Source organism: Oreochromis aureus, linkage group 14 (genome assembly GCF_013358895.1).
Source record: "Oreochromis aureus strain Israel breed Guangdong linkage group 14, ZZ_aureus, whole genome shotgun sequence".
NCBI classification, from domain to species: domain Eukaryota; kingdom Metazoa; phylum Chordata; class Actinopteri; order Cichliformes; family Cichlidae; genus Oreochromis; species Oreochromis aureus.
The window spans coordinates 34,734,655-34,749,005 of record NC_052955.1 but is presented as its reverse complement, the minus strand read 5'-3'; the positions used below and the strand labels follow the sequence as shown (position 1 = coordinate 34,749,005).

The following is a 14,351-nucleotide window of genomic DNA, read 5'->3' as shown; positions in this document are numbered from 1 at the left end:
TATGAGTGACTACAAACCCACAGAGAAATGTTGTATAACCCAACACTCTGTTTTGATTGGTTGTATTAATCTCAATTATCTTTAGCTCATTATACTTGTCGTCTTGTACATAACTCCATTCTCGTCCTTGTTTCCAGCTGCAGCAGGTTGCTGCTGTCAGCAAAATAGCTCTGACATACCCACTGCATAGCACAAAGCTGCATAATTCTCTGTTTGACACATTGTATATAAAAGATGAATGTTCTGGCTCTGAAAAGGTTCTTTTCACCTACATTGTTGTCAGTGATCAGGACTAACATCAAAGCAAACAGGGTCTCAGTCATTCAGTGAGAAGTGCCATATACGGGTCCCCGGATATTTAAAAAAAATATATAAAGATTTGTTGTTGTTATGACTAAATACCCTATTTTAAGAGTACTAAGCATTCATTTAAATCAAATAAGAAAACAAATAACAAAATTTCAATCCATCCATTTTCTGCCTAAGCAGAGGAGCAAAGCCCACCTCTATCCCAGACCACCTCCTCTAGATCACTGAGGTGTTCAAGGCGAGATATAATCTCTCCATTTTTCTATATTTTTGCTGTTAGCGTAGTCATTTTCTCTGACCATTTCTCACATTCATTTGTGTCAGTCAGTATGCATTGTGTATGCCTCTGTCTTCATGAAAGGACGTTAAGATTTTAAAAAAGACCAATTTTTGGATTAATGTCTATCCATAATTGTCACTTTTCGCCCAGACATCACACAACATTTCTGTACCAGAATGCTTTACTGTCCTCTTAAGTGACATCTACAGTGGCACTGAGAGGGCAAATGCACTGCAACTTAAAAAAATGCCAGTAAATAGAAAGGCACTGCAAAAGTGCACAAAATGCAACAGAAGGTGTCTAAAACCCAACGTAAACAGAGAAAATACCTCAATAGCTTAAAAAAAACTAAACAATGTACATTTGTGAAAGGCTGTTTGTTTTGCTCAAAGATTTTCAGATTTTAAGGGTGCAATCCTTACAGTTCCCATGCAGAATGACCCATTCTGGGTCCTTTATATAACCTAAATTTCCAGTGATGTTTCCAGCAGATATTTAAAGTGCATAACAACAGTTGATTGTTGACTGCCAGCTTCTGTTTGCCCAAAACTGTCCCTTTTAATGTGTTACAACAAGGAGAGAGAGAGAAAAAAAGTGTAAACTTCCAAGCACCCACCAGTGTGAAAGTGATATAAAAAACACAACAGTTATTACAGTAGTAAATTCTGTGTGAGAACAGTGTGCTAATCACCCCGTCTGATGTGCTATTCATGTCATTGTTCCATGCTGCTGATGATGTTGCTGTAAGCGCCCTAAAAACAAATTCCAGCGCCCTTGGTGATGTGCTCATTAGTTTAATTGATTGATTGACAAACCTGCCTGGGTGCAGGCTGCTGATCGCGCCGGCCGCCTCGCTGAAGTGCAGATTTGGTATTCCGAGCGCTGTTTCAATTATGCAGTCGTGCAGGAACAATTAGCTTCGGCATTTAAGCAAATACATAATCAGCACGTACTGTCACAAAGGCAATTACTTAAAGCAAGTAAGCGGCCACCCACACGCACACTCACTTGCACACATACACACACTACTTAATACACATCCACTGCATTCTTTGCTTTTGTTATGTAACTCAGCTGAGCTCTCTGCAGTGCCGCGACATGTGTTTGGAATCGCCTGCAGTTAGCTCGCCCTTTGTCCCTGAAACAAGTTTACATTATCTTCATTTTTCACGCCTCTGCAAACTTGCTCCTCCACTCTTTTTTGTCTTCTTCTTACCTCTCCCTCTTCCCCTTGTGCCTCCTCTCCCAGAGTCAATGATCCTGCTGGGTTCCATCGAGCGTGCCCAGCTCCAGTCGCTGCTCTCACAGCAGCTCGGCCGTGCCAGGCGGCTGCAGTACATCAGGGAACGAGCCGTTGAGGAGAAGAAACGCCTGTCCATCGTGTCAAACCCAGCCAGCGATGACAACGGCAGCCAGCGCACCAGCCAGGAAGTCCGCTTCCAGGTGAGAGGTTGCTAGATCACAGAGGTTTAGTGTTTTCACCAACGCATTGGTGAAAGAATCTCAGCACAACTTTTAAACCAAAGCAACAAATTCAGCATTTTTTTTCTTCTATCTGAACTTGTAGGTTATTGATGTCTGAGAAAAGACAAACTTGCAGTGTCTGTTTACTAGATTATCTGCATTTGCAATGGGAGCCAGAGCCCCCCGCTATCAGGCCTCTATAACACGCTGGGTTCAGGAGACAGAGACCATGCCTGTTATATCTGTAATATTAAAATGTTCCTTTTTGATATCAGGTGTCAGATCAGGTGGCTTTGACCCCTCCCATAGTTATGCTGCTGAGCGATTCCCCATGATGCACTGAGCATGTCTCCTCTGTGCAACTAGGTTGCATTTCAATTCAATTCAATTCAATTCAATTTTATTTATATAGCGCCAAATCACAACAAAAGTCGCCTCAAGGCGCTTTATATTGTACAATAGATCGCACAATAATAAATACAGAGAAAAACCCAACAATCATATGACCCCCTATGAGCAAGCACTTTGGCGACAGTGGGAAGGAAAACTCCCTTTAACAGGAAGAAACCTCCGGCAGAACCAGGCTCAGGAGGCGGCCATCTGCTGCGACCGGTTGGGGTGAAGAAGGAAAACAGGATGAAAGACATGCTGTGGAAGAGAGACAGAGATTAATAACAGATATGATTCGATGCAGAGAGGTCTATTAGCACATAGTGAGTGAGAAAGGTGACTGGAAAGGAAAAACTCAATGCATCATGGGAATCCCCGGCAGCCTCACGTCTATTGCAGCATAACTAAGGGAGGATTCAGGGTCACCTGGTCCAGCCCTAACTATATGCTTTAGCAAAAGGAAAGTTTTAAGCCTAATCTTGAAAGTAGAGATAGTGTCTGTCTCCCGAATCCAAACTGGAAGCTGGTTCCACAGAAGAGGGGCCTGAAAACTGAAGGCTCTCCCTCCCATTCTACTTTTAAATACTCTAGGAACAACAAGTAGGCCTGCAGTGTGAGGCGAGGGGAGTGCTCTGATAGGGTGATATGGTACCACAAGGTCATTAAGATAAGATGGGGCCTGATTATTTAAGACCTTGTATGTGAGGAGCAGGATTTTGAATTCAATTCTGGATTTAACAGGAAGCCAATGAAGGAAGCCAAAACAGGAGAAATATGCTCTCTCTTTCTAGTCCCTGTCAGTACTCTTGCTGCAGCATTTTGGATTAGCTGAAGACTTTTCAGGGAGTTTTAGGACATCCTGATAATAATGAATTACAGTAGTCCAGCCTGGAAGTAATAAATGCATGAACTAGTTTTTCAGCATCACTCTGAGACAGGATATTTCTAATTTTAGAGATGTTGTGCAAATGGAAGAAAGCAGTCTTACATATTTGTTTAATATGTGCGTTAAAGGACATGTCCTGGTCAAAATGACTCAAGGTTCCTCACAGTGTTACTGGAGGCCAAGGTAATGCCATCCAGAGTAAGAATCTGCTTAGACACCATATTTCTAAGATTTTCAGGGCCGAGTACAACAACCTCAGTTTTATCTGAATTAAGAAGCAGAAAGTTAGCGGCCATCCAGGTCTTTAGGTCTTTAAGACATTCCTGCAGTTTAACTAATTGGTGTGTGTTACCTGGCTTCATGGATAGATAGAGCTGCGTGTCATCTGCATAGCAGTGAAAATTTATGCTATGTCTTCTAATGATGCTGCCTAGGGGAAGCATGTATAATGTAAACAGAATTGGTCCTAGCACTGAACCCTGTGGAACTCCATAATTGACCTTAGTGTGTGAAGAGGACTCTCCATTTACTTGAACAAATTGGAGTCTATTAGATAGATATGATACAAACCACTGCAGCGCAGTACCTGTAATACCTACAGCATGTTCTAATCGCTCTAATAGGATATTATGATCAACAGTATCAAACGCAGCACTAAGGTCTAGCAGGACAAGCACAGAGATGAGTCCACTGTCAGAGGCCATAAGAAGATCATTTGTAACCTTCACTAAAGCTGTTTCTGTGCTGTGATGAGCTCTGAAACCTGACTGAAACTCTTCAAATAAGCCATTCCTCTGCAGATGATCTGTTAGCTGTTTGACAACTACTCTTTCAAGGATTTTTGATATAAAAGGAAGGTTGGAGATTGGCCTGTAATTAGCTAAGACAGCTGGGTCTAGAGATGGCTTTTTGAGTAAAGGTTTAACTACAGCCAGCTTGAAGGCCTGTGGTACATAGCCAATTATTAGAGATAGGTTGATCATATTTAAGATTGAAGCATTAATTAATGGCAGGACTTCTTTGAGCAGTTTTGTAGGAATGGGGTCTAAAAGACACGTTGATGGTTTGGAGGAATTAATTATTGAAGTTAACTCAGAAAGATCAATTGGAGAAAAAGAGTCTAACTTAACATCGATGGTACTAAAAGTAGCTGTAGATAATGTTACATCTGTGGGATGATTATTGGTAATTTTTTCTCTAATGATAAAAATTTTATTTGTGAAGAAGTTCATGAAGTCATTACTAGTTAATGTTAAAGGGAGTGTTGGCTCAGTAGAGCTCTGACTTTTTGTCAGCCTGGCTACAGTGCTGAAGAGAAACCTGGGGTTGTTCTTATTTTCTTCAATCAGTGACGAATAGTAAGATGTTCTGGCTTTGCGGAGGGCTTTCTTATAAAGCAGCAAACTATTTCTCCAGGCTAAATGATGATCCTCTAAATTTGTGACACGCCATTTCCTCTCCAGCTTACGAGTTATCTGCTTTAGGCTACGTGTTTGAGAATTATACCACGGAGTCAGGGACTTTGGATTTGAGGCCTTAGTTTTCACAGGAGCTACAGTATCCAGAGTCGTACGTAGTGAGAAGGTAAAATTATTAACAAGATAATCAACCTCTGTTGGAGTAGCGTTCAGATAGCTGCTCTGCTCTATGTTGGTACAGGCCATTGAAGATGATAACAGTGGGTGGATTATATTCTTAAACTTAGTTACAGCACTTTCAGAAAGACATCTACTTTGATAAAGTCTACTCTCCACTGCTGTGTAATCAATTATTGTAAATGTAAATGTTATCAGGAAATGATCAGACAGCAGAGGGTTTTCAGGAAACACTGTTAAATGTTCAGTTTCTATGCCATACGTTAAAACAAGATCTAGAGTGTGATTAAAGTGGTGGGTGGGTTCTTTTACATTTTGAGAGAAGCCAATTGAGTCTAATAACAGATTAAATGCGATGTTGAGGCTGTCATTTTTAGCATCTACATGGATGTTAAAATCACCCACAATAATTATTTTATCTGAGCTGAGCACTAAATCAGATAAAAGTCTGAGAAATCAGAGAGAAACTCTGTGTAAGGCCCAGGTGGACGATAGATGATAACAAGTAAGACTGGTTTCTGAGTTTTACAGCTGGGGTGGACGAGGCTAAGCATCAGGCTTTCAAATGAATTAAAAGTCTGTCTTGGTCTTTCGTTAATTAATAGGCTGGTGTGAAAAATTGCTGCCACACCGCCCCCTCGGCCTGTGCTTCGAGGTTTCTGGTAGTTAGAATGACTCGGGGGTGTTGATTCATTTAAACTAACATACTCATCCTGCTGCAACCAGGTTTCTGTAAGGCAGAGTAAATCGATTTGTTGATCAATTATTAAGTCATGTACTAACAGAGACTTGGAGGACTAACTTTGTATCATCTCTCTTCCTCCCCGTCAGGTGTCTCTGACCCTTCACTGTGCATGTTTGATCTTTTGATCTGACCTGACCATGTTTATTGTTCACTTTTTTTTTTTTATTGCTTATTGTTTATTTTTCTCACTGCTCATTATTTTTCTCTCCCTTCACCCCAACCGATGGAATGCCCTGAGCCTGGAGGTTTCTTCCTGTTAGACTGGAGTTACTCTCCCCTCTCCATTGCCAGTGCTTATTCCAAGGGTTTCTATCAGTATTGCAAGGTCTTGAATTGAATGAATGTGTGAGGCTATCTGTGTTTTCATTTTAATTTTTTTAAAGAAAGAAATAGAAATGGGCAGCCAGGTAAAAGATAGATGTCCACATTGGTTGCAGGTACCGCACTGCAGTGCTTAAACTTGAGATTTATCTCCTTTTTCCCCATCTTTCATCAGTTTGCACTGAGTGGCTGAGCAGAACGCTCTCAGGCATGGATGTGGAAACAGGAGCAAGGAGTGTGTTTTGTGCACAATGCTCATTTCAGTCTCTTCTTTTCTTTGACTTTGTGCCTTCTTACCACTCTTTGTTACTGCCTGTATTTGTTGTAAAGGCAAATAATTACATTGATGATTTTAAATTGGCTATAACATGAGTCATGCAAAGCTATGGCTGTGGAAGACTAAAGATATGAAGCGGGAAATCTACATAATGGGTCCCCTTTATATTCAAGAAAATAATATATACAGTGTAGGAAAGCATGCAGCCATGCTACTGCCCAGAAATTCTGGGTAATTCACGGTATTTAAAAATAGGCAGGTTCTTCACATAGTTCACATAGTTTCCCATCTACAGTATGGTATACAAGTACCCTACCTTTTCTTTTTTCATAAAACTAACCAATATTGTTTTTACCAAATAAAAATATTTTTAGGTCATGGAAATAGCAACAGGGCAAGTCATTGAAGTCATGAAATTTTACAAGGCCATCACAAGCATTCTTTTAGTTCTCAGCTCCTGCTGGTTTATTTTCTTTCTTTGTCCCCATGTGATTTGCTTCCATTATGTAAACCTGCAAAAGTCCGTCACTTTCTCTAATGAGTGTGAAAAAGAACAGAGATGCTGATCTCTTAAGCAGGATTGGACCTTTTTAATGCAGTTTCCTATCTTTGTGTGTATGTGGTGTGTGTATGCACAGATCTCTACTGAGGAGTCGTCCTTCAGTCCTACTCGTCCAGTACCTCATAAGCCCCTCAAACCTGCTCTGAAAAGACCCTCTGTGGTGGAGCGACCCACTGAGCTTCCCACCAGTAAGAACTGCATTTGCGTACACAAACACACGCAAAAAACAGAAAATCCAAAAGAAGCAAGAATAGAAAAATTTTATATCTCTGGAAGAAACGCGAGCGATGCCCTCTTTGTCTCTAAACTCACAAAATGCTAATAACAGCACTCAGTCGCTGGTCCTCACATGATTAATAGGCTCTTGCAGCTGTCTTCATCTCTAACTGTTTGTCTGCTTCGCCACAAGGTGTCAACACAGTGTACTCATTTTTCTATCTCAGTTTTAAATGGCGGTTTTTGCTTTGTGGCCACTGTTAAATGACAAAACCAATAACAGTTAGTTAACAAACAGAATGCAGGATTTTGTACAGTGTCTTAACAAACCGAACCAGGCTTAGAATATCAAGAGTCAGTAGCCACAGCAGGCGCTTTTGTACCTCTTTGTCCACTCTTTGTTTTTGTGCTGTGTCAGTGCTGGTGTGATCTCATTTTAGATGTTGGATTTTGTTAAGGCTAAAAGCTGGATGGCATGTACCTGCTAGTTCCCATTTCTGCACAAAACTTGACATTGATTAATTCCTATAGCAATACACGTAGGCAGTTAGTACATACTCCTGTTGTATTTGAATTATTATTTATAAGGAGATGTGTGTATTACATATGCTGTAAATACCATATATTCTGTATTATATTTCTATACCGCTTTCCTTATGCACCATGCCACCAAGACAAAATCCTAGTTCGTGTACAAGCTTGGCAAAAAACCTGATTCTGTTTCAGATGAGAGGAAGAAGGGTTGCAAAGCAGTTTACATAGGCAGTTTGGTTACAATACTCACACACAGTCCATTGAACACTTAAAATATAGGATTACAAACCGGACACAGGGTGTAGGAGCAAAGTGAAAATAAACACATCTGGAACAAAACACTTGTTTTCTTTCACATGTTGGAATGCCATTTCGATGGGAGAGGTGCAATGAGCTGCATACCTAAAAGGTACCTAACCCTGGTTCCTCTGTCTGTGTTTCAGGCCCACATGATCATTCGGGTATTGCACTGAAGAACCTTTTCTGCTCCAGTCCAGACGCAGAAGCCCTGGAGGTGAGAGAGTCATGTCCTCGAATACACCCAACAACAACGGCACCAACACACACACACACACACACACAGTGGCTCACATCCTGTTGTTCACACATTCTGTACACCCCCACAGTCCTATGCTATCTCTCACATACAGTCCTTCACGCTCTACAGTACAGTACCTCCCACACACACACACACACACACACACACACACACACACACACACACACAGTATCTCAGACAGCTTCAATATAAAACCTCTTTCAGTTTGTCTCAGCCTTGCATCCTGCAGAACTTTAAGGAAAAACTCTTCACTCCCGCATCACCCCATTAATGGCTTGTTTCATAGAAATAACCCTTCAATTTATTTATTTTTCTCAGTATTGCAGGGGAGTTTTGCCGTGCCTTAAGTGGCACTTTTTGCCAAGTCAGATTGACATTGAGGTTGTTGTTAACATTGTGTGCTTGTCTCTGGTCGCCCCGGAAGAAAAACAACAACATGGAGAGCCTAATGTCTCCTGACATCAGGAGGTCTTCCAAACGGGTCCGGATATCCGTCGTGGTAAGAGCCACCGATCTGGGCCTGGAACTGCCTGTCAACAGGTTCATCAGTCAATCAACTGATTGTCACCCTACCATTCCATCCCAGGGCTAATCCTACATGCCGATGGATGTGATGCCATCGTGCTAAAAAAGTGCAGAACATCTTCTTGTCCAGCCTGTAACTCCATCTGACCTCTCATTGCCTCTAGTCAATGATATTATTGGCAAAGGCTGCCATCCATTCAGCTTAACCAGTTTCCACTGGTCCGATGGTCAGTTAAGGTTATGCAGAGTACTTGACCACTGAAATCCACTACTGCTGAGTGCTAATGCCAGCGATGCATCATTGGGACCTGTGTGCCATTGTGAGCCAAATTGCCTTTTTTAGTTTTTGGATAAAAAGCATGATGTGGTATGCACGACACCACCAAGCATGCACTAGTTAATAGTAGTTAAGGGTAATTTAACTGTGCCCCAAAATACTCGTAAATTACTCGAATATTTCATTTGAGTTTATTTAGATTTTTATCAGTAACTAATGCAAATCCTCAGATCCTGTGCATCAGATGAAGCCTTGTATTAAAATGGAAATTCAATTGCAAAAGAACAGCCTTCACCATAATTTCTGCCTGAAATAAAAATTTGAAATAAATATTAAAAGTTTAAATCCATCCCCTCATTTTCTGCTGCTTATCTGGGTTTGGGTTGGATGGAAGTCTAGACTTTCCCCAACCTGGCCACCTCTTCTTTTCTACTTGAACTGAGGTGCTGCACCAAGCCCCAGTATGAGATCAAAAGGATTATTCTGACCCGAGTCCAGAAATTGGAAATGAGCATGTTTGGTCCAGTTTAATAAAACCTGTTTAATCTTATTCATGTTGCAAAATTTATTTGTCATTGTGGATCTAAAGTCTTCTCCACTTTGACATGGTCCAGCTACAGTCTTATTTTATTAAGATGTAGTGGAGCTGTGGTCAAGTATTCTTCAAGGACAATACTGTTCAATCACGCATGCTGTGCTGTCCATCATCAGCCGTGTCACCTGAGGCGTCCAATCAGTGATCGCCTCCCAGAGCGGGCCATGCCCTGTTTCTGGTGTGACCTAAAATCTGGTGTTATCTTTTGCAGCCGGCTTTAAAAGCTCTGGCAGACCACGTCTTAAGTGTTCAGTGGGGGGAGGGAAAAGTCGTGTTGTGGCAGACTCACCTGTGCATGCAGCATTAAATATCAGAACAGGAGCATCATATCTCTTCATTAGCATCAGGCACGCTTTAGAATGGCAGCGTTCCTAGACAAGCTCACGTGAAATGATGATGATGCATGAGAAGTATTGGGAAGTACCGGAGAATATCCCTGTAAACTGGAATGCTCATCCCGCCATCCAATTACTACAGCATGTCAATCGATGGAGCGAGCGTCTGATTATAAATAGAGAAAAATGATTTGCCAACGTACGATCAGTCAGCATTGCATGACAAATGATCAGACATCAGCAGACGACACCAATTTCTGAAAATCAAACACTGTTAAGGTCAATTGATCATGTATTCTGACAGAATAAGTTCACATTTGTTCATTAATTAGCATCAATGATTTATTCATAATCTAGCCTTTGTCACATCAAACTGTCACATTGTTTTTCACTCATCACATGTCGCTTCATTCACTAGGAGCCACCACCCGGCCTAAAGAGTTTCTCTGCGGTGAGCATGTTGTCCACATTGCTTTGAAACATATATGGTTAAATATCTGGTTCAGACTAATATTCAAAAGCAGTAGATATTATTTTTCAATCTTTTGATATGAAACTTTTTGTTATCATCACAACGTAATCAAGCATACCAAGCACACTGAAAAAAGATTTATTTTCACTCATACTTGGCTTGCAAATTTGGAGTCCTGGAGATATTAGTTTGTCTGGTTTCTGTACTATTATAAGACTTGAGTGGAGGAGGGAAATGTTTGTGTGTTTGTTAATTAATAACTGCTGAGCCGAATAAGCAATAAAAAAACATTAGGTTGAGTATTTACTGTAGCTCTGGTGCGTAACCCCTGTAACCCCTTATCTGTTTGACACACACTGCAGAAAGCAAAGAGGTCGGTAAAGTGACAGGTGGAATTTTACAGGAGCTGACAGTACGGTCATTGCAGTATGCCAAGCAAACAGTCAAATCACAAATTTTCTTCAAGAAAGATTCTTTTTGTCTAAATTTGCTTGAAGAGCGTGGGCAGCACGGTGGCAATGGTGTGGTCATTAGCACAGTTTCTTCACAGCAAGAACGTCCTGTGTTCGAATCAACCATCTGTCGGGGCCTTCCTGTGTGGAGTTTGTGTGGGTTTTGTCCAGGTACTCCTTCTTCCCACAGTCCCACACATGCAGTTAGTGGGGTTAGGGGATTCTAAACTGTCAGTGGGTGTGATTGGTTCTGTGACAGGCTGGCAACCTGTCCTCCAGGGTGTACTCTGCCTCTTATCCTATGGCAGCTGTGATACGCTCCAGCTCCCCTGCAACCCTGAATTGGATACGTGGAAGAAAATGGATGGATTCCTCAGACAGTCAGCAGATTCAAACCCACAACGTTCTTTCAATGAGGCGCCATTGCTAACTATTGCAACACTGTGCTGCACTAGCACAGTGGCTAACACAGAGACAGAAAACCATTTGCCCTTACCTTGAAACATATTTTCTATATTTCAGATTTTAGGGAAAAAAAAGCTTTCCGACACTATTATTTGGTGTTCGTGGACCAAATGATGTGTGAAAGGGATGTGATCAAAAATGTTTTTTGTTCTTTTTTTCTCTTTTTAAGCAAATCTAACTCCTCGGGCCTCAGTGACTTTTAGAACTCAACAGAAATGAGTTCAGTGGATAACCAAACAGGTGAAATTAAAATGAAGTGCTACTTTTCACTTTTGAACCAAAATGAAAACTTTTTAAGCACATTTTCAAAGACTGATCTTTAAAGACTGGTCAGCTGGATTAAGCCAAAAAAAAATGTGGTTTTTTTGGCGGGGGGGGGCGTTAGGCTTTGGTTTTGGGTTGAAAAGAGGGGAACATGTATAAGGCAAACGTCCTTTCATGCTTGGTTACAGCGGTGTTTGATCATGAGACCGAGACCATGTCAGCAGAGAGTATTTGGCACTTCAGACATTAAGGGGGTTCTACTGAAGTGCAGTAGACAAATGACCCTAAAGGGTTACCAGGACACTCAAAAATAAAAGTCCTGACCAAACATCCGTATGTGATGGTTTAGGAGTAAGAGGGTCCTGTGCTTCTGTTTCTCAGTCATTATTATTGTGTCCGTGTGACTCTATTAGCACTGTTAATGATTTAGACTTGAGGCACTAAAAGGCCCACATTAGTTTCACATGTCAGTGACAATTATTGAAGTGTGTACACATTTTCAATCATTGAAAAGCACAGAACAGTGTCACATCATTTTTCATCTATCGCTTCAGGGGCCATGTGCATAGCTGTGGTGTACAGCTGATGAATTACACTGTGAACAGTTTTGTTGATAAGTAAGGAAACCCACTGGCAGCGTTGTGCTTTTAAATTATTCACTTTCCCCATCAAGTACATCCACTGGCTCTCGAAGAGCTTTTTACCCCAGCACCATATCCGGTGTTAAATATTTTTGGTTTTTAACTTTTTTAAAAACTTTTTTTTAAATACAGCTCTGTTATGAAATGATTTCTCTTGGCTATGAAGTACCACAAATGCTGTCCCGAAATGCAACATTTTGGTTCCTTAACACATCCGTGCTGTGCAGTAACACAGCAGAAGTCAGACTTGCCTTGAGGAACTTAACAAAAAGTGTGAAATTAGTAACAGAGGAGGCATGCTGGGAGTGTTTTATTTTCTTTCTTTTTTTTTCATTTGATGGCGAAAAATTTGAACCCCAAGGCGTGTATTTCTCACCATGACACCATGGCAATATCTGTGTGGAGCTGCATGGTGGCAAAAGACCACAGAGACTGTAATGCACAGGAGGAGCTTTAGTTTGAGGTGAATTACCAAAATAATTCTTCAAGTGTAGTAATGAAACAGATTAGTCAAAGTGAAATGTGGCCTGTTTCGCACATTTACAGAAGAAGTGTTGCTCATTGTATGCTCGGTTTGACTTTGAGGCAACAGTTACGCAGCAGCACAGCATGCCTGCTCTCTGACTGTTTAAAAAATCCTATCAATCGACCCAATGGGATGCTGCATTAGGGACCACAAAACAGGAAACACTTCCAATAGTCATCGCTGCTACACACTTATTCTAATTTTAAGGAAATCTAAATCTCGTTATTGATTCGTCACAGCACGATTTTTTTTTTTTTTTTTTTTTTTTTTTTTTTTTACCAAAAAATTTCAGGCATCTTTCAACAAACACCAAGGACATACGACAGCAGAATGTACTTAAATAGTGATAGTTAGATTGTAATTTCTTTGATATCTAGTCAAGTGGCAAGTAACTTAACAGTTACATTCCATAGAAACAGACACTGATTCATTTGTGTGAAAATATAATCCAATTAATGCGAGAATATGCTAAAAAATACTGTGGCAAACCAAAACCGCTAGCCATATTTGTCACATTGTTTGACACAAGAAACATAAACAGATTTCCCTAACACTCCCTAACATAGTTATTTACTTGTTTATGCTGTGCATGAGTCTGTACGAGTTTGCTCAATTCATCTGGTGGTTGTTTGCCAACATGGACGTCACAGAGTGCCACCTGGTGGACAAACTATGCAGCACTAACATTCATAACATGGTTGAAGGGCGTTTCATAATTTATGAGATCGATGTTCATCAATTTGCAGATTGTGAACACAAATCACAGATGTTTACTTGCCACAATAATAAGTTAATACAATAAAACACACCTTTCAGCAGTTCATGTATTTTGGAACTGGGTTTTTTGGAGAAATGGAATGTAAATGTGCCAGTCTCTAAAGCACTATGGGTCAACTTCAGCTATTAAAACGTTTTATAGGCTATAAAATCAAATAGACGTGACAGTCGACACAAAAAGGTTCAGAAGTTTTTCATACTCTATGTTTGAGGTATGTTTTTCATTCCCCCCAAAAATAAATAAATTTAACACAGTTCAGTAGGCTGCATACTGAATTTAGAGGATGGAAATAAAGTATCGATCTTATCGTGTCAGTGTCAATCCAATACCAATACCAGCGTTGGTTTTGATAGTAGCGATATTTGGATGAATCTGCCCACCTCTGTTATTCAGTGGTCATTTATTGGTTTTGTAGTGAAGCACACGCAACATATCATTTGTGGTCTTTGTAAAAAAAAAAAAAAAAACCAGACCCACATCTGAAGCCACACAAGGCCCCTTGGTTTCAGCAATAACACTTCAGTTTCTGAAAATACATAAAAATCTGTGGCTTATGTGAAACTGTTTGGCCATCTGGCAAGCCAGATCTATTGCACAATATATAAAACCAAGTTGGGTATTATTATACCCTCAGGGGACGAATTAGTGCAGGAATGTTTTAGTGGTCCCATATTATGTAAAAAATTTATGTCCTGCCTATACTTTTAAGTGTTTAATTTCAGTTCTCGTGAAGACCAGTCAAGCTTCCAATGGTCCTCATCTGCCACTGCCTGGTGTAACTTAATAACGTCCAATGATTTGTTGAGTGCACCCATGAGGAGAATACTGCATGGTCAGTGGAGAGACAGATGGTGCATTATTAGTGCAGTGAAGTTTTGGATGT

The 14,351-nt window shown here is 40.6% G+C and overlaps 1 protein-coding gene across 2 annotated transcripts in view; it reads left to right on the top strand.

Moving 5' to 3' along the window:
- The window catches only part of clcn2b (chloride channel, voltage-sensitive 2b), a 176,357-nt gene that overhangs the window by 141,507 nt on the left and 20,499 nt on the right, over positions 1-14,351 (top strand). Inside the window, exons 17-21 of one of the 2 annotated variants that reach the window (XM_039597945.1) lie at positions 1,839-2,032; positions 6,906-7,017; positions 8,023-8,093; positions 8,563-8,637; positions 10,289-10,321. In XM_039597945.1, coding sequence (XP_039453879.1) covers positions 1,839-2,032; positions 6,906-7,017; positions 8,023-8,093; positions 8,563-8,637; positions 10,289-10,321 — 485 coding nt within the window. The remainder of the gene's footprint in view (positions 1-1,838; positions 2,033-6,905; positions 7,018-8,022; positions 8,094-8,562; positions 8,638-10,288; positions 10,322-14,351) is intronic. The other variant, XM_031735480.2, reaches the window with a different exon arrangement.